General features: G+C 35.7%; 1 protein-coding gene and 1 pseudogene across 4 annotated transcripts in view; one reads left to right on the forward strand and one right to left on the reverse strand.

Annotated features, from left to right (window-relative positions):
- Positions 1–25,672, reverse strand: part of LOC139039790 (cytochrome P450 2C42-like) — a 226,130-nt pseudogene that overhangs the window by 146,931 nt on the left and 53,527 nt on the right.
- The window catches only part of LOC106846082 (cytochrome P450 2C19-like), a 47,364-nt gene continuing 35,906 nt past the window's right edge, over positions 14,215–25,672 (forward strand). For 3 of the 4 annotated variants that reach the window (XR_006517049.2, XM_044753734.2, XM_044753744.2), the window contains exons 1-5: positions 14,218–14,442; positions 15,936–16,098; positions 16,272–16,421; positions 22,628–22,788; positions 23,972–24,148. Coding sequence is in view for 3 of the 4 variants with exons in the window: in XM_044753734.2 (XP_044609669.2) it covers positions 14,275–14,442; positions 15,936–16,098; positions 16,272–16,421; positions 22,628–22,788; positions 23,972–24,148 (819 nt within the window). In the remaining variant the exon portion in view is untranslated. Of the gene's footprint in view, positions 14,443–15,935; positions 16,099–16,271; positions 16,422–22,627; positions 22,789–23,971; positions 24,149–25,672 lie in introns of all 4 variants that reach the window. The other variant, XM_070486710.1, reaches the window with a different exon arrangement.

Consider the following 25,672-nt stretch of genomic DNA (forward strand, 5'->3'; position numbering starts at 1 on the left):
GGTGCATCATAGCCTACTTTGGGTCCACAGTTGAGTCCAATGTTGGATGGCCTGCTACCTAAAGCAGGGGCACACAAGTAGCCCACAAAGGGGTCACTCCTGGATCATTTGGATTGGTGACAAAAGGGAAGCACACTACTGGGCCTCAAAAGGCATCATCTCTTTTTTAAAAAAAAATTTTGTTGAGTTAATGCTAAGTTACAATCTTGTGACATTTCAGTTGTACATTATTGTTTGTCAGTCATGTTGTAGGTGCACCCCTTCACCCTTTGTGCCCAACCCCCAGCCCACCTTTCCACTGGTAGCCACTAATCTGTTCTCTTTGTCTACATTTTTAGATTCCTCATATAAGTGGAGTCATACAGAGATTGTCCTTCTCTATCTGGCTTATTTCACTTAACATAATTCCCTCAAGGTCCATCCATGTTGTTACAAATGGGATGATTTTGTTCTTTTTTATGGCTGAGTAGTATTCCATTGTATATATATACCACATCTTCTTTATCCAATCATCAGTTGATGGGCACTTAGGTTGCTTCCACATCTTGTCTATTGTAAATAATGCTGCAATGAACATTGGGGTGCATGGGACTTTTGGAATTGCTGACTTCAAGTTCTTCGGATAGATACCCAGTAGTGGGTTAGCTGGGTCGTATGGTAGTTCTGTTTTTAATTTTTTGAAGAGCCTCCATACTGTTTTCCACAGTGGCTGCATGAGTTTGCATTCCCACCAGCAGTGTATGAGGGTTCCTTTTTCTCCACAACCTCTCCAACATTTGTTACTGTTAGTTTTAGATATTTTTGTCATTCTAATGGGTGTGAGGTGATATCTTACTGTAGTTTTGATTTGCATTTCCCTGATGATCAGTGATGATGAACATCTTTTCATGTGCCTATTGGCCATCCATATATCTTCTTTGGAAATGTCTGTTCATGTCTCCTGCCCATTTTTTGATTGGGTTGTTTGATTTTTTGTTGTTGAGTTGTGTGAGTTCTTTACATATTATGGATATTAAGCCTTTGTCAGATATATGACTTGCAAATATTTTTTCCCAGTTAGTGCTTTGTTTTTTTTTCAATCCTGTTTTCATTTGCCTTGAAGAAGCTCTTTAGTCTGATGAAGTCCCGTTTGTTTATTCTTTCTGTTGTTTCCCTTCTCTGGGAAGACACGGTGTCCAAAAAGATCCTTATAATACTGATGTCAAAGAGTGTACTGCCTACACTTTCTTCTAGAAGCCTTATGGTTTTAGGTCTCACCTTTAGGTCTTTGATCCATTTTGAGTTTATTTTGGTGAATGGTGAGAAAGAATGGTCAATTTTCATTCTTTTACATGTGGCTGTCCAGTTTCCCCAGCACCATTTGTTGAAAAGACTTTCTTTTCTCCATTGTATGCCCTTAGCTCCTTTGTCAAAGATTAGCTGTCCATAGATGTGTGGTTTTATTTCTGGGCTTTCAATTCTGTTCCATTGATCTGTGCACCTGTTTTTGTACCAGTACCATGCTGTTTTATTCTTCCAATCCATGTACATGGGATGTCTTTCCTTCTCTTTATGTCGCCATCTATTTCTTTCAGAAAAGGCTTGTAATTCTCATTGTATAGGTCTTTCACTTCCTTAGTTTAATTCACCCTCAGGTATTTTATTCATTTTGTGGTGATTGTGAATGGTATTGTGTTCTTGAGTTCTTTTTCTGTTAGTTCCTTATTAGAGTATAGAAATGCTACTGATTTATGCAAATTGATTTTATACCCTACAACTTTGCTGTAGTTGTTGATTATTTCTAAAACTTTTCCAATGGATTCTTTGGGGTTTTCTATATATCAGATCATGTCACCTGCAAACAGCAAGAGTTTCACTTCTTCCCTCCCTATTTGGATTCCTTTTATTCCTTTTTCTTGCCCAATTACTCTGGCAGGACCTCCAGTACTATATTAAATAAGAGTGGCAATAGAGGGCATTCTTGTCTCATTCCTGTTTTCAGGAGGATGGCACTCAGTTTTTGCCCATTGAGTATGATGTTGGCTGTGGGTTTGTCATATATGGCCTTTATTAGTTATATTATATTATTATTATTAAGATAGTTCCTGTCTATCTCCATTTTGTTCAGAGTTTTTATCATAAATGGCTTTTGGATCTTTTCAAATGCTTTCTCTGCATCTATTGAGATGATCATGTGGTTTTTATTCCTCAGTTTGTTTTTGTGGTGTATCACGTTGATTGATTTTCAGATGTTGAACCATCCCTGTGTCCCTAGTATGAATCCCACTTGATCATGATGTATGATCCTTTTGATGAATTGCTGAATTCGGGTTGCCAAGATTTTCTTGAGAATTTTTCATCTATGTTCATCAGCGATATCGGCCTGTAGTTCTCTTTTTTCATGCTGTCCTTGTCAGGCTTTGGTATCAGCGTGATGTTGGCCTCATAGAATGTGTTAGGAAGTGTTCCATCCTCCCTAATTTTTTGGAATAGCTTGAAAAGGATAGGTATTAAATCCTCTCTGAAAGTTTGGTAGGATTCCCCAGGAAAGCCATCTGGTCCTGGGGTTTTATTCTTTGGGATGCTTTTGATGGCTGTTTCAATCTCTTTCCTTGTGATTGGTTTGTTCAAATTGTCTGCCTCTTCTTGAGTGAGCTTTGGGAGATTGTAGGAGTCCAAGAATTTGTCCATTTCCTCTAGGTTATCCATTTTGTTGGCATAGAGTTTTTCATAGTATTCTCTTATAATCCCTTGTATTTCTGCAGAGTCTGTTGTTATTTCCCCTCGTTCATTTCTGATTTTGTTTATTTGAGCTTTCTCCCTTTTTTTCTTTGTCAGTCTGGCTAGTGGTTTGTCAATTATATTTATCTTCTCAAAGAACCAGCTCTTTGTGTCATTGATCCTTTCTACTGCCTTTTTTGTTTCAATAGCATTTATTTCTCCTCTGATTTTTATTATTTCTCTCCTTCTGCTGACTTTGGGCTTTGTTTGTTCTTCTTTCTCTAATTCAGTTAGGTGTAGTTTGACTGCGTATTTGGGATTTTTCTTGTTTTTTAAGATGTGTCTGTAGTGCGATGAATTTACCTCTTAATACAGCTTTTGCTGTATCCCATGTGAGTTGATATGGCATGTTATAATTTTCATTTTTCTCCAGGTATTTTTTGATTTCTTCTTTAATTTCTTCAATGATCCATTACTTATTCAATAGCATATTGTTTAGTTTCCACATCCTTGTGCCTTTCTCAGCTTTTTTCTTGTAATTAATTTCTAGCTTTACAGTATTATGATTGGAGAAGATGCTTGTTATTATTTCAATTTTTATAAATTGTAGAGGCTTGCCTTGTTTCCCAACATATGGTCTATCCTTGAGAATGTTCCATGCACACTTGAGAAGAATGTGTATTCTGCTGTTTTTGGATGAAGTGTTCTATATATGTCTATTAAGTCCAATTGTTTTAGCTTTTCATTTAGCTCCACTGTCTCCCTGTTGATTTTCTGTCTGGATGATCTGTCCATTGATGTGAGTGGGGTGTTGAGGTCCCCTACTATTATTGTGTTATTTTTAATATCTTCTTTTAGGTTTGTTAATAGTTGCTTAATGATCTTTGGTGCTCCTGTGTTGGGTGCGTAGATATTTATAAGCATTATTTCTTCTTGATGAAGTGTCCTTTTGACCATTATATAATGTCCCTCTATGTCTCTCTTTACCTGCCTTATTTTGAAGTCTGTTTTGTCTGATATAAGAATTGCTACACCTGCTTTCTTTTGTTTGCTATTAGCTTGGAGTATTGTCTTCCACCCCTTCACTCTGAGCCTGTGTTTGTCCTTGGAGCTGAGGTGTGTTTCCTGGAGGCAACAAATTGTTAGATCTTGTTCTTTAATCCATTTTGTCACTCTGTGTCTTTTTATTGGAGAGTTCAATCCGTTTACAGTGAGGGTGATTATTGATGCATGAGGGCTTAATGCTGTCATTCTGTCACTCGTTATCTGGTTTTCTTGTGTTACCTTTGTTTCTTGTCCTGTGTGTTTTAGCCTAACCATTGACTTCTGCAATTTCTTATGCTGGGTTTCTTAGATTTTTCCTTATTTATGTTTTGTGTCTCTGTTCTGTTTTTTAGTTTAGTGGCTACCCTGAAGTTTGTATTCAGGATATCCTGTATAATATAGTCCATTTTCTGGTGGTCTCATACTTACTTGGCCTAGACTGATTCAGTCCCTTTCCTCTTCCCCTCCTAAATTATTATTTTCATCTCTTATTCCAACTCATGTTGTGAGTTTGTGGTTAGAGTGATAAGATCGTTTTTGCTTTGGTGGTATCCTTCCATTTATCCTAATTCTATAGTTGAATATTTGCTATCCTATTCTGATTCTATCTGTTTGTCTCCCTACTCTGTGATTTGTGACCCCTTTCTCCCTTTTTTTCTTTTTTCAGGTAGGAGAGCCTTCTTGAGGATTTCTTGTAGTGGAGGTCTTTTGGATACAAAGTCCCTTAGCTTTTGTTTGTCTGGAAAAGACTTAATTTCTCCATCATATCTGAAGGATATTTTTGCTGGATAAAGTATTCTTGGCTGTAGATTTTTATCCGTTAAAGTTTTGAATATGTCATTTCAATGTCTCCTAGCTTGCAAGCTTCCTGTAGAAAAATCCACTGAAATTCTGATAGGAGTTCCTTTGTAGGTTATTTTCTTCTGCCTTGCTGCCCTGAGTATTCTTTCTTTGTCATTCATTTTTGCCATTTTTACTACTATATGCCTTGCAGTAGGTCTTTTTACATTGACAAATCTAGGAGATCTGAAAGTTTCCTCAACACACATTTTCCCTCAATCCCTAGATTTGGGAAATATTCTTCAATGATTTCTTTGAGCACTCCTTCTGTTCCATTTTCCTTTTCCATGCCCTCAGGGATTCTGATAATTCTTAAATTGGATTTCCTCATTGAATCCACTATTTCTCTGAGATTTTCTTCATTCTTTTTAATTCTTAGTTCTCTTTCTTCCTCTGTCTGGAGCCATTCAGTCTGTCTATCTTCAATTATGCTAATTTTCTCCTGTATGGTATCTACACGTGCATTCAGGGAATCTGTGTTCTGTTTTATCTGATCCATTTGATTTTTCATCTATGATACTTCTGATTGATTCTTCTTTATCGTTTCAATCTCTTTTGTGAAGTAACTCCAGGACTCGTTGACTTGTTTCTCTATATTTACATTTACCTCATTGAGTTTTTTGATGATAGCTACTCTGAACTCATTTTCACTTAGTTTACCTATTTCCAAGTCCTCAGGGCTTAATTCTGTGTTTTTATTGTTTTCCTTCTGGTCTGGAGCTTTTATAAATTGCTGGATGGTAGAGGAGCGGTTTTTGCACATGTTGCTATTATTCAATGGCAGTTACAGCCTGTCGCCACTAGACGAGGGTCAAGAGCAGCACAATCTGAGCCCTCCGCCTTCAGCCGCAATGGTGGCACGCAGCATGGTTTGTGGAAGGAGGGGCACTTTCTCTCTCCCACAGACCTGGATTCTGATCAGCTCTCACTCTCTGGTTTCCCAGGGCCATGGCTTGATGGGGTCCCCACACGCAAAAGCTTTCCCCCATGAGTGGGTTTTTGCTGTATGGGCGGTGGGAGTCCTGGATGAACCTGGATGCGCAGCACCTCCCCCGCTCATTTCTTCACCTGCAGCAGCAATCCCAGTCTCTAGGGGAGGCAGCGAAGTTCTCTCCTACCCCATTCCAGATCCCCCAAGGGCGGCTCCAGCCTCTCTGCCCTCCATGTTTGGCTGCTGTGGGTCTCTGACGGTCCGTGTTTTATTAGAATTATTGGTTGAAATTCAGTGGTTTGTTTTTTGGTTGTACTTTGGAGGGGAGAGAGTCTCAGGTGAGCTCACTCCGCAATGTCACTGACATCACCCTCAAAAGGCATCTCTTACATAAGCCAACTTCTCCAAGATCAGGAGACATAGCCGACTCACCTAATACATAGATATAAGCACAGATAAAGAGGCATAATGAAGAACCAAAGGAATACATTTTGAGCAAGGGAACAGGACAAAACCCCCCAAAAAGGACTAAAAGAAGCAGAAATGAGCAACCTACTTGACAAAGAGTTGAAACAAAATCTCATAAGGATGCTCACAGATATTGGGAGAAGACTGGATGAACACAGTGAGCTCATCAACAAAGAACTGGAAAATATAAAAAAGAACCAATCAGAAATGAAGAATACAATACTGGAAATGAAAAAGTCACTAGAGGGACTCAATAGCAGAGTAGAAGATACAGAAGAATGGATCAGCGAGCTAGATGAAAGACTAGATGAAATCACCCAAGCTGAACAGAAAAAAGAAAAAAGAATTAGACATAATGAGAACAGTCTAAGGGAACTCTGAGACAATATGAAGTACACTAACATTCATATTATAGGTGTCCCAGAAGGGGAAGAGAGAGACAAAGGGGCAGAAAACTTATTTGAAGAAATAATAGGGGAAAATTTTCCTAAGCTATGGAAGGAAACAGACATCCAAGTACAGGAAGCACAGAGAGCTCCAAAGAAGATAAACCCAAAGACGCCCACACAAAGACATATTATAATTTAAATGTCCAAAATTAAAGATAAAGAGAGAATCCTAAAAGAAGCAAGAGAAGGGCAACAAGTGACATACAAGGGAAAGCCCATAAGGCTATCAGCAGACTTCTCAGCCGCAATCCTAAAGGTGAGAAGAGAATGCCATGACATATTTAAAGTGGTAAAAGGAAAAAACCTACAGCCAAGAATAATCTCTCCATCAAGGTGCCATTTGGATTGGAAGGAGAGATAAAGAGTTTCCCAGACGAGCAAAATTTAAAGGAGTTTGTCACCAAGAAACCAGTTCAACAAGAAATGTGGAGGGGAGCAGTATAAGTGGGAAAGCAATAAGTACAAATAGGGATGAAAAAATTATCAACCCCCCCCCAAAACACCAATCAATAAAATCACTGGTAAAGGTAAAAATATAGTAAAAGTAGCAGACCAACCACCTGTGAAGATAAGATGAAGATTAAAAGACAAAAGTACTAGAATTACCTGTTTCAATGAAAAGAGGGTAATGGATAGACACACAAAAGCAAGAGATTAGATATGATTTCAAAAACGTAAAATGTGGGAGGAGGGGAGTGAAAAAGTAGAGCTTTCAGAAAGAGGTCAAGCTAAAGAGTCTAACAACTCAATATAGACTGTTTATATATATATATAGAATGTTATACAGGATCCTCATGGTAATCACAAATCAGAAACATATTACCAGTAAGCAAATAAGACAAAAGAAATCAAACATATTACTAAAGAAAGTCGTCAAACCATAAGAGAAGAGAGCAAGAAAAAAAGAAAGGAACATAAAAGAACTACTAAAACACGCAGAAAAAAAGGAACAAAATGATAATAAATACATATTTATCATTAGCTACTTTAAATATCAATGGACTAAATGCTCCAATCAAAATGCATGGGGTGGCCAATTGGATAAAAAAACAAGACTCACATATGTGCGGCATACAAGAGAAACACTTCAGACCTAAGGACACTCACAAACTGAAAGTTAAAGGATGGAAAAAGATAGTCCATGCAAATGACAAAGAAAAGAAAGTGGGGGTAGCAATACCTATATCAGACAAAATATACTTTAAAACAAACATTGTAACAAGAATCAAAGAAGGGTACTACATAATGATAAAGGGAACAATCCAACAAGAAGATATAACACTGTTAAATATCTATGCATCCTAACATAGGAGCACCTAATATCTAAAGCAATTATTAACAGACAAAAAAGGAGAAATAGACAGTAACACAATAATAATAGAAAACTTTAACACTCCACTTACACCAATGCACAGATCATCCAAAGATAAGATCAAGAAGGAAACACTGGCCTTAAATGACACATTTGACCAGATGGACTTAGTGGAAGTATATAGACTATTCCATCCAAAAACCACAGAGTACACATTCTTTTCAAGTGTACATGGAACATTCTCCAGGATTAGTCACATATTAGGCCACAAAATAAGTCTCAATAAATTTAAGAACATCGAAATAATGCCATGCATCTTGTCTGACCACAAATGTATGAAACTAGAAAAGAACTACAGGAAGAAAACCAGAAAAGCCACAAAAATGTGAAAATTATACAAAATGCTACTGAAAAACTATTGGATCAATGAAGAAATCACAGGAGAAATAAAAAAATTCCTGGAGACAAATGAAAATACGACATGCCAAAAATCTATGGGATACATCAAAAGTGGTTCTAAGAGGGAAGTTTATAGAAATTCAGGTCTAACTCAACAAAGAAGAAAATTCCCAAATAGACAATCTAACAGTGCATCTAAAGGTACTGGAAAAAGAACAAAGCCCAAAATCAGCAGAAGCAAGGAAATAATAAAAATCAGAGAAGAAATAAATGAAATAGAGACTAAAAGAAATATATAAAAAATTAATGAAACCAAGAGATGGTTCTTTGAAAAGATAAACAAAATTGACAAACCCTTAGCTAGACTCACCAAGAAAAACAGAGAGAAGGCTCAAAGCAATAAAATCAGAAATGAAAGAGGAGAAATTGCGACAGACACCTCAGAAATACAAAAGATAATAAGAGAATACTATGAAAAGCTATATGCCAACTAATTGGATAATCTGGAAGAAATGGATAAATTCTTAGAAATATACAACCTTCCAAAACTGGACCAAGAAGAAGTAGAGAAGTTGAACAGACCAATCTCCAGCAAGGAGATCAAAACAGCAATCAAAAACTTCCCAAAAAATAAAAGTCCGGGACCAGATGGCTTCCCTGGTGAATTCTACCAAACATTCACAGAAGACTTAATACCTATCCTTCTCAACTGTTCCAAAAAGTTGAAGAGGAGGGGAGGCTTCCTAACTCATTCTACAAAGTCAACGTTATCCTGATACCAAAACCAGACAAGGAAAGCACAACAAAAGAAAATTACAGGACAATATCACTGATGAACATCGATGCAAAAATCCTCAACAACATATTAACAAATCAAATACAACAATACGTGAAAAAGATCATACATCATGATCAAGTTGGTTTCCTTCAAGGGATGCAGGGATGGTTCAACATCTTCAAATCTATCAACGTGATACACCACATTAACAAAATGAAGAATAAAAATCACATGATCATCTCAATAGATGCAGAGAAAGCATTTGACAAGATACAGCATCCATTTATGATAAAATCTCTAAATAAAATGGGTATAGAAGGAAAATATCTCAAGAAAATAAAGGCCATATATGACAAAACCACAGCAAATATCATTCTCTATGGAGAAAAATTGACAGCTATCCCTCTAAGAACAGGAACCAGACAACGATGCCCACTTTCACCACTCTTGTTTAACATAACATTGGAAGTCCCAGCCAGAGTAATCAGGCAAGAAAAAGAAATAAAGGAGATCCATGTTGGACAAGAAGAAGTGAAACTCTCACTCTTTGCAGACGACATGACTTTATATATAAAAAACCCTAAAGAATCCACTAAAACACTTTTGAGAAATAATCAACATCACTAACTATCAGGGAAATGCAAATCAAAACTACAAGGAGATATCACCCCTTCAGGTCAGAATGGCCACAATTAACAAGACAGGAAGCAACAAGTGTTGGAGAAGATGTGGAGATAAGGGAACCCTCAAACGCTTCTCGTGGGGGTGCACACTGGTGCAGACACTATTGAAAGCAATATGGAGTAGCCTCAGAAAATGAAGAATAGATCTACCATACGATCCAGCTATTCCACTGGTGGGTATTTATCCAAGGAACATGAAAACACAAATGCATAAATATACATGCACCTCTATGTTCATTGCAGCATTATTCACAATAGCCAAGACTTGGAAGCAACCTAGGTGCCCATCAACGGATGAACGGATAAAGATGTGGTTGTTTGTTTTTTGTTGTTGTTGAGTTGTATGAGTTCTTTATATATTTTGGATATTAACCCCTTGTTGGATATATGATTTGTAAATATTTTCTCTCAGTTGGTGGGTTGTCTTTTGTTTTTGTTGATTGTTTCCTTTGGCTTGCAGAAGCTTTTTAGTCTGATGTAGTCCCATTTGTTTATTTTTTCTTTTGTTTTCCTTGCCTTAGTAGACATGGTGTTTGAAAAGATGCTGCTATGACTGATGTCAAAGAGTGTGCTGCCTATATTTTCTTCTAGGAGCTTTATAGTTTCAGGTCTTACATTCAAGTCTTTAATCCATTTTAAGTTAATGTTTTAGTATAGTGCAAGAAAATCTACTTTCACTCTTTGCATGGGGCTGTCAAGTTTTCCCCACACCATTTATTAAAGAGACTTTCTTTTATCCATTTTATGTTCTTGGCTCTTTTGTCGAAGATTAGCTGTCCATAGATGTGTGCTTTTATTTCTGGGCTTTCAATTCTGTCCCACTGATCTGTGTTTCTGTTTTTGTACCAATCTCATGCTTTTTTGATTGGTATAGCTTTGTAGTATGTTTTTAAGTCAGATATTGTGATGTCTCCAGCTTTATTCTTTGTTTTTCAGGGTTGCTTTGGCTTTCAAGGTCTTTTGTTGTGCCACATAATTTTTAACATTCTTTGTTCCATTTCTGTGAAGAATATTTTTGGGATTCTGATTGAGATTGCATTGAATCTGTAGATTGCTATAAGGAATATGGACATCTTAAACTATGTATATTCTTTCAATCCATGTGCATGGAATATCTTTCCATTTCTTTATGTCTTCATCAAATTCTTTCAATAATGTCTTATACTTTTCAGTATATAGGTCTTTCACCTCTTTGGTTAAGTTTATTCCTAGATATTTTACTCTTTATGTTATGATTGCAAATGGGATTACATTCTTGAATTCTCTTTCTACTAGTTTGTTATTACTGTATAGAAATGCAATTGATTTTTGTAAGCTGACTTTGTACACTGCAAACTTGCTGTAGTTGTTGATTATTTTATAATAGCTTCTGATGAATTTTTCAGGGTTTTCTATATATATAATCATGTCATTTGCAAATAGCAAGAGTTTCATTACTTCCTTTCCAGTTTGGATTCCTTTTTCTTGTGTAATTGCTCTGGTCAAAACATCCAGTACTGTGTTGAATAGGAGTGGGGAGATGGGCACCTGTTCCTGTTTCTAGAGTGGTGGAGTTTAGCTTTTCACTGTTAAGTCTGATATTGGCTATGGGTTTGTCATATTTGGCCTTTAATATATGATGTATTTTCCTTCTATACCCACTTTATTGAGAATTTTTATCATAATGGGATGTTGAATCTTGTCAAATGCTTGCTCTGCATCTATTAAGAGGATCATGTGATTTTTATTCCTCATTCTGTTAATGTGGTGTATCACATTGATTGATTCGCAGATGTTAAACCTTCCATGTGCCCCTGGTGTAAATCCCACTTGATCATGGTGTATGATCCTATTAATGTATTGCTTTATTCAGTATGCCAAATTTTGTTGAGGATTTTTGTATCTATGTTTATCAATGATATTGGCCTGTAATTCTCATTAATTTTGTTGTCCTTGTCTGGTTTTGCTATCAGAGTAATGACCTCATAGAATGAGTTAGGAAGGGTTCAGTCTTTCTCAATCTTTTCGAATAGTTTCAGGAGGATAGACATTAAATCTTGATTGAATATGTGGTAGAATTCTCCGGAGAAGCCATCTCATCCTGGACATTTTTTTCGGTGGGAGGTTGATTACTGTTTCAATCTCTACTTGTGATTGGTCTACTCAGATTCTCTATTCCTTCTTTATTCAGTTTTGGGAGGTTGCAAGAATCTAAGAATTTATCCATTTCTTCTAGTATGTACAATTTGTGGACATATGGTTTTTCACTGTGATTCTTTTTTTTTTCACTTATTTTTTTCACTTATGATTCTTTGTATTTCTGCAGTATCTATTGTAGTTTCTTCTCTTTCATTATTTATTTATTTATTTATTTTGCTTGAGACTTCTCTCTTTTTTCTGGTAAATCTGGCTAAGGGTTTGTCAATTTTGTTTACCTTATCAAAGAATCCGATCTTACTTTCCTTGATATTTCTATTGTTTTTTAGTCTCCATTTCATTTATTTCTGTTCTAATTTTTATTATTTCACTCCTTCTGCTGACTTTGGGCTTTGTTTATTCTTCTTTTTCTTCTTCTCTTAGAACTAGATTACTTATTAGGTGTTGTGTAAGATTTCTTATTTGAGATTTGTCTTGTTTGTTGTAGTGGGCCTGTACTGCTATGGATTTCCCTCTTAGAACACGTTTTGTTGTTTCCCATAAAAGTTTGTATGTTATAGTTTCATTTCTGTTTGTCTCCCGGTATTTTTCAATTTCTCCTTTGGTTTCTTCATTGATTCAATGGTTGCTCATTAACACGTTGTTTGTCTCCACATATTTGTGACTTTCCCAGCTTTTCTCTTGTAGTTGATTTGCAGTTTCATAGCATTATGGTCAGAAAAGATGCTTAATATGATTTCAATCTTCTTAAGTTTATTGAGGCTTGCCTGGTTTCCCAGCATATGGTATATCTTTGAGAATGTTCTACGTGCACTTGTGAAGAGTGTTTATTCTGTTGTTTGGGGATGAAATGCTCTCTGTATCTATCAAGTCCATATGATCAAATTATTTAAATCCGCTATTTCCTTGTTGACTTTCTGTCTGGATGATCTACCCATTTATGGAAGAGGGGTGTTGGGGTCCCCTATTATTACTGTGTCCTGTTAATTTCTCCCTTTGGTTTGTTACTAGTCGCTTTATATACTTTGGTGCTCCTGTGTTAGGTACATACATGTGCAAACGTCTACAAAGCTTTGAGCAAGGAGATAAATAGATAGACAAAAATCACAAAACTGTAGGTCTTTTTCAGAACAGGAGGAAATAATTATAACTTAAAAATAAAGGGAAGGAAAACATATAAAGTAACTATAAACATTTCAATTTAGTCACAAACTTATGACACAAAACAGAATAATTTGTAACAACAATGACTAAGAAGGGGAAGAGGTAGGAGATAGGACCTGCTTAGGCTAATGGAGATAAGAGGCTATTAGAAAAGGGACTACCTCATCTATGAGATCTTTTATACAAACCTCAAGGTAACCACTGACAAAAATCAGAGCAGGGCCACAATTCAGAAAAAAAAGAAAACTGAGAAAACCTCCAAAACAAAAGGATATTCAGACATGCAAAGGATGAGAAGCAATGAAAAAGTAGAACAACCAGAAAACAAGGGATAACATGGCAGTATTAAGCCCTCATATATCAATAACACTCTAAATGTAAACAGACACAGAACAGCTGGATATATTAAAAAACAAGATCCAACAATATGCTGCCTCCAAGAAACACATCTCTGTTCTAAAGATAAACATAGTCTCAGAGTGAAGTGATGGAAGATGATACTCCAAACAAATGGCATACAAAAGAAAGCAGGTATTGCTACACTTATATCAGACAAAGTAGACTTCAAGATAAAAAGGACAATGAGAGATGAAGAGGGACAGTATATAATGATGAAAAGGACTTCCCTTTAGTCATTTTAAAAATAAAATATAATAAACTCTTTTCTCCTGTGATTGTTAGGGGGTTAATGATAAAAGCTGTATTTATTTCCTCAGTTATTTACTTGATATAGATATCTATCTGTCTATCATCTATCTATCTATCTATCTATCTATCTATCTATCTATCTATCTATACGTATGGTCATTTGAGAATTGAATTATGGTAGCTATTTTGTTTGAGTGGCTATAATGTTAGCACAGTGCATTAAAATATTTAAAAGCTTTCCATTTTCAAGGAGAAAGTATCTTAGTGTTTGATAAAACATTAAAAGATGAACATTTTTACATATAAGAGATGGAACATGCTGATTTCCCCTGAAGTCATAAATTTCCAACTGGTCATCACTCTGAGAATCCAGAATGTTTAGAAATATTTTGGAAGAAATCATTTACTTCAGTGATTCTTATCTTGGCTGAACTTGAAAGTACCTGAGGATTTTGTTTCTTTGTATTTTGATTACAACTTCCTGGCCCTATCCCAGTACAACTAAACCAGAATTTCAAGGATAAGAGATTGGAGAGAAGAGTGAGGCTAAAGAACACTTTGTTTTATCTTTATCAGTGGGCCAAAAGTCCACTCAGAAGAGATTAGAGTTGATTTACCTGGTTGATTGGTCATTTTATATGTCAGAGGCAGATATTGAATTGGCAACAAGTGTTATAAAAGTTTTGGATTTCAGGTCACAGTTGTCTAAGTAGAAAGAGACCATGGATCTGGTTGTGTTCCTGGGGCTCTGTCTCTCCTGCTTGCTTCTCCTTTCACTCTGGAAACAGAGCTCCAGGAAAGGGAAGCTCCCACCTGGTCCCACTCCTCTCCCTATCATTGGAAATATCCTGCAGTTAGATGTTAAGAACATCAGCAAATCCTTAAGCAAAGTACGTATGTTTTAAGTTGGCTCTGGCTTACAAAAAGTAAGTAAATTAATCTTTACTATTAAATAAAATGTATTCCCGGTGGCAAATGATTAAAATAGATCATTGTACAGAAAATACTCACTCTGGTGGGCTGGGTCGTGGCTGAGTGGTTAAGTTAGCACACTCTACTTTGGCGGCATGGGGTTTTGCCAGTACAGATCCTGGATTTGGAGCTACCACTGCTGGTCAGGCCATGCTGAGAAGGCATCCTACATAGCACAATCAGAATGACCTACAGCTAGAATATACAACTAGGTACTGGGGACTTCAGGGAGAAGAAGAAAAGAAAAGATTCCAGGCTCTGAACTCAGACAGTCTGGAATTTCATATTTAAAAAAAAAATACTCTGCATTTCCATATTTTCATTGTTTGTTTTTTAGTTTGCTCTTGTCAGATAGTGGAATGAAGTGTTGCATTTTGGAGGAAGAGAAACATTTAAATTATCATAAGATAGACTCATAAAGTGGAAAAGTCTGTAGTGCTGCTGCTTGAAATTGTTTCATAGTCATTCATTGTGATTTTTATGCCTTCAGGCAAAAAGAGATTACAGATTTTATTCAAGATGTTACTTTCTTTACAAGCTATGGGTTTTGTTCATATTAGTTGTGAAAATTAAACTTCTCTGAAGAAGAAAATTATGTCTAATGTCAAGAAATAGCTATGGGCTCAGGATCAGCAATCTCGAGTGAAAGAAATAATCATTGAGGATCCACTGGGTGGTAACAGAGTCCTTTTGGATTCTGCACAAAGTTGCTGTCTATACCCTATGAATGATGCAAGATAGAAGAAATTGTTCTTCCATGAGACGCTGCATGTTCTGGCACTGCCTCTGTAATGCTTTCTCTCCTTCTGTATTAGCAATATCAGTGGTTTCAAACTGGAGTAGGTGTTAGACCATCTGGGTTCATTAAAAAAAAAAAAACAGATTTCTAGTATTCATTACAGGGCTACTAAATCAAAATTCCCATGAGAAGAATTCCACAAGTGATCCTGAAGCAATCAGCCTCATATTGTTCCAAAGATGGGAGGCATTGTGGACTGATAAATTGCTCAAGCATCAGATGTTGACAAAACATAAGTTCAAATTTGGATCTTTTATTTATTAGCCATCATGCACTGCAAAAGAATTTGTAATTCTTTGTCTTCAATTTCTTTATTTGCAAAACAGGGCAAATAAACTTGCTGAATGTGTTGATGTGAGGATTATATTTAATATGTGTGCCAATTGCCCAGGTCATTCCATGGCACATCGTAGGCCATCCATATGTGGCAGCTATAATAATCATCATATTTATGAATAAAATTCAGAAGTACTTAGAGCAATGATGACAATAAAAATATAAAATGCATCATGATAATATCAGTCTGAATCGTACAAATTATAGACTAAATTGTGACTTCTTTTGCTAAGAATATTTTGCTAAGAATATTTGAATTATCTTTCCGCTTTCCAGCTCTCAAAACTCTATGGCCCTGTGTTCACTGTGTATTTGGGCTTGAAGCCCACTGTGGTGCTGCATGGATACGAAGCAGTGAAGGAAGCCCTGATTGATCTGGGAGAGGAGTTTTCTGGAAGAGGCAGTGTCCCACTTCTTGAAAGATCTAATAAAGGATACGGTAGGTGTGTGTGTGCAAGTTCAGCATTGGTAATGGCAATGAGAAGATAAAAAACAGAGACTTAAAGAGCTCCTTAATTGAGTTTAGCCCATCCACAAGCCTACCACGTGTCGTGTCAGTTTCCTCTTCGTTACTGAGAACCTCCCTTACAGTTTCTGTTTACCCTCTGATAGGATTAGTGTTCAACAGTGGAAAGAGATGGAAGGAGATGCGGCGCTTTTCCCTCATGACCCTGAGGAATTTTGGCATGGGAAAGAGGAGCATTGAAGAATGTGTTCAACAGGAAGCCCACTGCCTTGTGGAGGAGTTGAGAAAAACCAATGGTGAGTGATTCTATGCTCTGTAAGTCTGACATTAACAGGCTGTTCTCTTTTCCAATAACATCCTTGAAAGTACTTTAGGAGTGGACAAATCTTTCATGTGGGTCATGGCTACCAGCCCTCAGGTGCAAAAAGAAGGGTGTGAAGCAGAGAGCCAAGGGAGCTCCAGTGTATGTCTGCTTGTTGTGTGTGTACACTCATGATTGTGCATACAGTCTGGGTATACAAGTTCATTTAATCTTATTCTGTCCCAGCTTTATTTGTTTATTGTCAAATCATTATATTACAAAAGTAGAAAGTTGAGTCTAATTTTTTAAAAGTTAAAGAGCATTGTTTGTCCCATAGAGTAATCATGGGTTACTTCTTCCAGAACATCTTGCCAGGGAACACTTGTCAAGCGTCAGTAACCTTTCACACATTTATGTTGCTGAACCAAGTGACATATGCTCTCACTTAATTGGACTGTGTTTGTGCCATCATCCCCACTGACAAGTCTGAGGGTTTTTTTGCAACGTCCCTTCCTACAGTTCCCATCAATAATGTTGCTGTATATGATTTTTAATTAAACATACGGTTTTAATTGTTGTGGCATATCTTTGTGCAATTCTCCTCAATTATAATTTTCATATAAAAAGCATGATTTAAAAACTCTCGGCATGAATTCTCATATTACCCACTTCTTAACATATTGAGTTACATATTTCATGAATGTATATGCTACAGCATAATTCTGCAAAACACACAAGTGCTAAGTAGTATAATTATTTAACTAGACTTCAACTATTATTAATCCCTCTCCCTAACTATAATTGGCTCTGTTTTTGGTTTTGCTTATTTTCCTCCCTCTTTTATTGGATTTTGGATTAAAACTAAATGGTAATTATTTACCTCCCACTACCAACTCTAGTAACCTGTGAAGTGCTTTTCAGAATGACTCTGATTTTCCGTTTGGATTCCCAGTTGCCCTGTTTTAAAATTTATCTCCAAATGAAATGAAAGCACAGACTGAAAATTTGATTTTACATGTGGCTCTGTCTCTATAAATCTATGTGAATCCATCTCACACACATATCTTCTAGGTGTTGCAAATTACTGTACACCTAAAGAGCTAAAATAAAGCTCTTTTTCTGAAAGTTTAGAACGCTGGAATGTGTAAAGGAGACTGGCATAGAAACAGATAACTCAATAGGTCTCCTATTATTCAATGCCCTGTTGTTTCTTCACATTATTTGTGATTCAAGTCACCTTTAATTAAATCTACAAAAGTGAGTTTGGGAGGATTTTGCATATAAAGTTTATTGGTCATTTTATTACAATTTCATTTTACAGATCACCACCAAGAAGAAGACCTTTCCTCTACTTTAATTTCTTTACCTACAAAATGATAGAATTAATAAAATGATGGTAAACTTGAAAATTTACTAAAATACACTATTCTGTTGATGACTATGCAGAATAATATCTCAGAGGTCCACAAGAGAGTGGTTTTGCACAAATAAATTAAATTTGGGAACTAATTGGAGACAGTGGATTCTGCTTCCTAATGTAGAAAATTATTTTTGTTTTCTATATATGAAATGAAGAAATAAAAGGACTCCATTTATCAATTTAAACTCTTTTGTTTGCCTTACCTGGGATTCAGTTTTAAATTAAAATTTCTCATTTTAATTTTATTTAAAGCAAATAAATCTAACATTAATTTTTAAAAATTATTTTATTGAGGATTCATTGGATGTAATGTTGTATAAATATCAGGAGTATATTATTATATTTCAGTTTTTTATGAACTACAATGTGTTCACCATCAACAGTCTAGCTGTTATCCATGACCATACATATGTACCCCTTTACCTCTCTTGCCCTCCCCTAACCCCCTTTTCCTCTGGAAAGCACTAATCTGTACTCCTTTATCTATGTTTTTGTTTATCTTCCACATATGAGTGAAATCACATGATATTGGTCTTTCTCTGTCTGACTTATTTTGCTTAACATAATACCCTTCAGATCCATCCATGTTGTCACAAATGGCACAATTTTTCCTTTTTGATGTCTGAGTAGTATTCCATTATATATATATATATATACACACACATCTTCTTTATCCATTCATATACTGATGGGCACCTGGGTTGCTTCTAAGTCTTGGCTATTGTAAATAATGCTACGATGAACATAGGGGTGCATAAATAATTTTGAGTTATAGATTCTTTTGGATAAATTACCCAGTAATGGAAAAACTGGATGATATAGTATTCTTATTTTTTTTCCAGGCCAATTGCTGTGTAATCCTTATTTTTTTTCAGTTACTTTATTGATGTCATAATGGTTTACAACATTGTGAAATTTCAGGTGTACGTAATTATTTATCGCTTTCTTTATAGACTGCACCCTGCTCACCATCAGTAATCTAATTTTTATCTGTCACCATATATATGTACTCCTTTACCCCTTTTGCCCAACCCCCTTCTCCTCTGTTAATCATTGATCTGTTCTCTTTATCCATGTGTTTATTCAGCTTCCACATGTGAGTGAAATCATGCAGTATTTATGTTTCTATGTCTGGCTTATTTTGCCTAACATCATACCCTCAAAGTCCATCCATGTTTTTGCAAATGAGACTATTCTATTTTTTATGGCTGAGTAGTATTCCATTGTGTATATATACCACATCTCCCCTATGCATTCATCCATAGGAGGGCCCTTGGGTTGCTTCTACATCTGGGCTATTGTGAGTAATGTTGCAATGAACATAGGGGTGCATAGATACTTTCAATTGTTGATTTCAAATACTTTGGATAAATACCCAGTAGTATGATAGCTGGATTGTATGATATTTCTAATTTTAATTTTTTGAGAAATCTCCCTACTGTTTTCCATAGTAGCTGCATCAGTTTGCATTCCCACCAGGAGTACATGAGGGTTCCCTTTTCTCCACATCCTCTAAAAAGCTTGATATTTCTCATCCTGTAATTTATGGCCACTCTGATGAGTATAAGGTGCTATCTAATTATAGGGGTTTTTTCGTTTTTTGAGAAAGATTAGCCCTGAGCTAACTGCTGCCAATCCTCCTCTTTTTGCTGAGGAAGACTGGCCCAGAGCTAACATCCGTACCCATCTTCCTCTACTTTATATGTGGGATGCCTACCACAGCATGGTGTGCCAAGTGGTGCCATGTCCACACCCAGGATCCGAACCGATGAACCCCGCTCAGCCGAAGCAGAATGTGGGAACTTAACCGCTGTGCCACCCGACCGACCCCTAATTATAGTTTTGATTTGCATATCCCTAATAATTAGTGATGTTGAACATCTTTTCACATGCCTTATGGCCATCTGTGTGTCTTCTTTGGAACAAAGTCTGTTCATACCCTCTACCCATTTTTGATCAGGTGTTCATTTTTTTGTTGTTGAGTTGTATGAGTTCTTTACATATTTTGGATACTAATCGCTTGTTGTATATATTTTCAAATATTTTCTTCCACTAGTGGGTTGTTTTTTCATTTTTTTGATGGTTTCTTTTCCTTGCAGAAGTTTTCTAATCTGCTGTACTCCCATTTGTTTATTCTTTCTTTTGTCTCCCTTGTCTAAGCAGACAATATATTTGCTAAGACCTATGTCAAATAGTATACTATCTATATTTTCTTCTAGGATTTTTGTGGTTTCATGTCTTATATTCAAGTCTTTAATCCATTTTCAGTCAATTTTTATTTATGATATAGGATAATGGTCTACTTTCATTCTTTTGTATGAGGCTGTCCAGTTTTCCCAACACCACTTATAAGAGAGACGTTCCTTTCTCCATTGTATGTTCTTTGCTCCTTTTTCAGACATTAGTATCCATAAATGTGTGGTTTTATTTCTGAGCTTTCAATTCTATTCCATTGATTTTTGACTGTCATGTAGCAGTATCACACTGTCTTGATTACTATAGTTTTGTAGTATATTTTGAATTCAGGGAGTGTGATACCTCCAACTTTGTTCTTTTTTCTCAAGATTGCTTTAGCTATTCAGAGTCTTTTGTTGTTTTATATAAATTTCAGTATTCTTTGTTCTGTTTCCATGAAAAATGTCATTGGGGTTGTGATTGGGATTGCATTACATCTGTAGATGTCTTTAGGTAATATGGACATTTTAGCTATGTTTATTCTTCCAATCTATGAGCACAAAAAATCTTTCCATTACTTCATGTCTTCTTTGATTTCTTTCAATAATGTTTTACTGTTTTCAGTGTGTAGGCCTTTCACCTCTTTGGTTAAATTTATTCCTAGGTATTTTATTCTTTTTGTTGCTATTGTAAATGTGATTGTATACTTGATTTCTGTTTCTTTCTGTTAGTTTGTTGTTAGTGTATAGAAATGAAATTTATTTTTTATGTGGACTTTGTACCCTGAAACTCGACAGTATTTATTTCTAGTAATATTTTGGCGGCTTCTTTAGAGTTTTCTATATATAGAATCATGTCATCTGCAAGTAGTGACAGTTTTACTTCTTCCTTTACTATTTGGATCCTTTTACTTGTTTTGCTTTTCTGCTTGTTCTTTCTGAAACTTCCAGTACTATGTTGAATAGGAGTGGATAGAGTTGGCATCCTTGTCTTGTTCCTGTTCTCAGAAGAATAGCTTTCAGTTTTCCACCATTGAGTATGATGTTGGCTGTCAGTTTGTCATATATGGCCATTATTATGTTGAGGTACTTTCCTTATATACTCATTTTATTGAGAGTTCTTTACCATAAGTGAATGCTGTATCTTATTAAATGCTTTCTCTTCGTCTGTTGAGATTACCATGTGATTTTTATTGTTCATTTTGTTAATGTGATATATCACATTGACTGATATGTGGATATTGAACCATCCCTGCATCCCTGGATTAAATCCTACTTAATAGTGATATATGATCCTTTTTAATGTATTGTTGGATTAAATTAGTTAATATGTTGTTCAGGACTTTTGCATCTATGTGTTGTGTTGTCTTTGTCTTGTTTTGGTATTAGGGTAATGGTGGCCTCGTAGAATGAGTTAGGAAACTTCCCCTCCTCTTAAATTTTTTGCAAGAGTTTGAGAGGGATAGTTATTAATCTTTTTTTGGATGTTTGGTAGCACTCACTGAGGAAGCCCCATGGTACTGAACTTTTGGTTTTGGAGAAGTGTTTGATTAATGTTTCAATCCCTTTGCCTGTGATTAGTCTATTCAGATTTTCTATTTCTTCTTGATTTTTGGAGAGGTTGTATGATTCTAAGAATTTATCCGTTTCTTCTATGTTACCCAGTTTGTTGGCATATGGCTTTTATTAGTATTCTCTTATAATCCTTTGCATTTCTGTGATGTCTGTTGTAATTTCTCCTCTTTTATTTTTGATGTTATTTATCAGAGTCTTCTCTCTTTTTTCTTAGTGAGTCTGGTTAAGGGTCTGTCAATTCTGTTTATCCTTTCAAAGTACCAGCTCTTAGTTTTATCGTTCATTTTTATTGTTTTTGTCTCTATTTCATTAATTTCTGCTCTGATTTTTATTATTTCCTTCCTTCTACCTACTTTAGGCTTCATTCTTTTCTGTGTTCTTTTAAGTATAGTGTAAGATTATTTGAGACTTTTATTTTCATTGAGGTTTTTATTGTTCTTGTATTTTAATTTTTTCAAAGAAATTATTAGTACATTCTCCATTTTTACATATGTTCCTTCAAATATACAAATTCACTCCTAATCTCTGTCTCTTTAGTCATCCCTTCTACTGTTGTATAAACAGTTCTTTCTACTATTCATTAAATACAAAAATTTGGAAGTCTCTAACAATTTTTTCTTCCTTTGTCAGTCCTTAATTGTTTATAGGCTTTAAAGATAGATGTATTCTGCACTGATATATTATTTGGTGTCTCAAAAAGAGGCCTCTTTGAATGTATTCTATATCCCTCCAAAATAAGAGGTACCTTGGGTTAGAATGATGTTAAAAAAGGTGGAGATATGAATAGAATATTGGGGAAACCATTATTAAACTAGCTAGGATATAATGGTCAACTCAGGCTTAACATAAAAGTGATATGTTGATTTTATGCATGATGTTGTTTTAAAGTTTCTGAAATTAATTTTCTCTGATACCTCAAAGACAAACACTTTTATTTATATATATATAATGTATATGTATATATATATGTATATGTGTATATATATATATATAACACGTAATGTTATTTTTTAAATGTTTCCATTTCTTTAGCTTCACCTTGCGATCCCATTTTTATCCTGGGCTGTGCTCCCTGCAATGTGATCTGCTCCATTATTTTCCAGAATCATTTTGATTACACAGATCAGAATCTTCTTAGCTTGCTCAAATTAATGAATGAAAACATCAATATTCTGAACTCCCCATGGGTACAGGTGAGAATACATCCTTTATTTCTGAAAAACCAGTGATACTCTTTTCTCTGGCAAGGCCTAAATTCCATATGGACTAAACTGTGAAGTGAATGTTTGAATAGGACAGTCCTACACAGAGCTTAGTGTTATGGAGCAAACTTCTGGGAAAGATGGCCAAGTTCTTTATTTTACACACAAGAAAATAAATGCCCAAATACAGTTCTTGAATTCAAGTCCATTTGCTCCCTGTCCAGTGGTTTTTCCACTAAATTTCAAAGCCCAGTTCCCATAAATTGTTTTAATGATTGTCCAAAAAGTACAGCTATAGCAATCAATGGGCATCCAAGCCCTTGCTGAAAGGCTTCTGCTACCCCGAAGGATTGCCTTCCAATCGATACGTTAAGGCATCCTCATCACATTACTTGGCAGAAATATCCCAATTAGGGTGTCAAGGAGGGAGAATATTTGGGAATACAGATGCTGCTGAGAAACTCTTAAGAGGGAGAGGATGTTTGATGCTTCAGCTGGGATCCTTGTTGATGAGATAACTAGGTTAGGAATGACAAAATGATTGAGTTTTATGGTGTATGAACCCTAAACAAACACAATTTCACCCAATGCTGAGCTGGCATGTGCTGTAATCTGTTTAAAAGATAATTGTTTGATTTTAGAGAAGTCACTTAACTGCTCTTGTACACAGTTATTTTATGCATAAAATGGATTTCATGGTATTTGAAAGACCCTCTCTATTCTAAAACATTGATTCTGTTTGTGAGTCTGCTTGATACAAGTGAGAAACAGTAAATACTAGCTGATGCTTCTTGTCAGGTTACTCAAACTCCCTTAACCTTCGTTCTCATCTACAAATTGGGAATCATAGGAATTCATGCCACTCTATATTTCCAGGTTGTAGGAAAGTGTTGATGTAAAATAATGAGAGATTTGATATAAATATGTTTAAAAAAATTTTTAATAATGATATGTGTGTAGGAAATGATTAGCATCTTTATCCTCTGGTCATAGTTCTCCCCCTGAAATCTTTGTAAGCATAGGGAATTACAATATATGTGCAGTGAAAATTCCTTCCTAAAGATAGGCACCGTATTTTATTGATTTTTATACTAAAAATTTCTAACCAGGACTTTGCATACAATATACATGTCTTCTTTAACTTTTTCTTATTTAATAATTTTTTCTCTTTCAGGTCTGCAATATTTTCCCTGTTTTCATGGATTATTTCCCAGGGATTCAAAACAAATACTTTAAAAATTCTGATAACATAAAAAGTTATCTTTTGGAGAAAATAAAAGAACACCAAGAATCCCTAGACATTAACAATCCTTGGGACTTCATTGACCATTTTCTGATCAAAGTGAAACAGGTAATAAAAGCTCAATTATTTGATTGTTTGTGCACTTTGTGGTTCATTAATGAATTCTGTAGTTACTAGAGATGTTTAAATGGTCAGGCAGGAAATGCTTGGCAACCACTTTCAGTACTTATTGTGAGGATGGATCTGAACTAAGCATCAGGGGAAATTCAAAATTGAATTATTAAATGACTAGAACACATGGACCCTGTCCTTGGGTGCTAATAGTATTCTTGAGGAAGGACAGGATGTGCAACTCAGGTGAAATGGATAATTACAAAAAAGTTACAAAATACAAAATGTTGAGCCATAAAATGAAGATGGAAATGATCATTTGTACTCAGTGTATGGCAGAATGAGAAGGAAGACTTGACCAAGGTGGGCTTCCTGAATATTCTGAGGTTTGAGTAGATCTTGAAATTTTTTCAGTGAAGGGTAAGGGAGGGAATTTCAGGTGGGTTGAATGAGGAATGCAGATGTTCAAAGGTGTGATTTGGCAGAAAAGATTAGTTAGGTTAAAAAGCAAACCTTTAACTGAGAGTAACCAAACAGGAATTTGGACAGATAAAGAGTTGGAAGTTGGTGTTTACCAAGTAATTGGTAAGCATGAATGCTGGCATGGAAAATTTTGATTTGATCAGGAAGAAATGTGAGATGGGAAAAGAATGGAATTCAGATAATTATTAGGAAAAATTATCCTGCACTTCCTGTAGAGAGATCTATATGATGAAAACGGAGCTCAAAGACTAGCCTGGAGATTTTTAATTTCTTTAAACTGATGACTTGATGGTAGATTGGGCCATAGAAGTTCAGAGGAGTCTCAAGCAAAATCAAGGTTGTCCATCTTATCGTTTACTCAGAGATCTAGGAAGACAATCAATTAGGCTGTGCCACAGAAGTCAAAGCAGAAGCAATAGGGATGGCTCAGTGGCATAGTTCTTAAGTTTGTGCACTCTGCTTAGGTGGCCTGGGTTCTGTATGTTTGGATCCCAGGTTTGGACCTACACATTACTCATCAAGCCATGCTGTGGTGGCATCCCATATACAAACCAAGGGAAGATTGGCATAGACATTATTTCAGGGAAAGTCTTCCTCACCAAAAAAAAAACAAAAAACAAAGAAAAAAACAAAAAAGGAGAAGCAATATTTTAGAAGTAACTTAACAGATAAAAAAACTGGAAAATGAAGAATGTTCTCCCTGGGAACATCCTTGGATTTGAGTAGACTTTGTGTCAGGAGTTCTATAGAGAGTGGTTTTAGTAGAGAAGGAAGGATGGGAGTCATATTTCAGGATCTTGTGTAGTAAATTTTAGAGATGAGACCAAACGTCCCCTATAGTAAGTTCAACCAAGATGGGAAAGATTTGAATGGTGAATTTAAATCGTGGAAGAGTCAAGTTGAGAAACTGAGTAAAAAAGCTAATATGTGTCATGGAGACACTTGTGTTGGTACAAGGTACTCATTGATAGGAGATGAGGTAGACTCCAGAATAATTTGAAAGAAAAGCTAAGTTTAGAGAAGAAACTTCTTTCCCCC

The sequence above is a fragment of the Equus asinus genome, chromosome 2 (assembly GCF_041296235.1).
Source record: "Equus asinus isolate D_3611 breed Donkey chromosome 2, EquAss-T2T_v2, whole genome shotgun sequence".
Classification (NCBI taxonomy): Eukaryota; Metazoa; Chordata; class Mammalia; order Perissodactyla; family Equidae; genus Equus; species Equus asinus.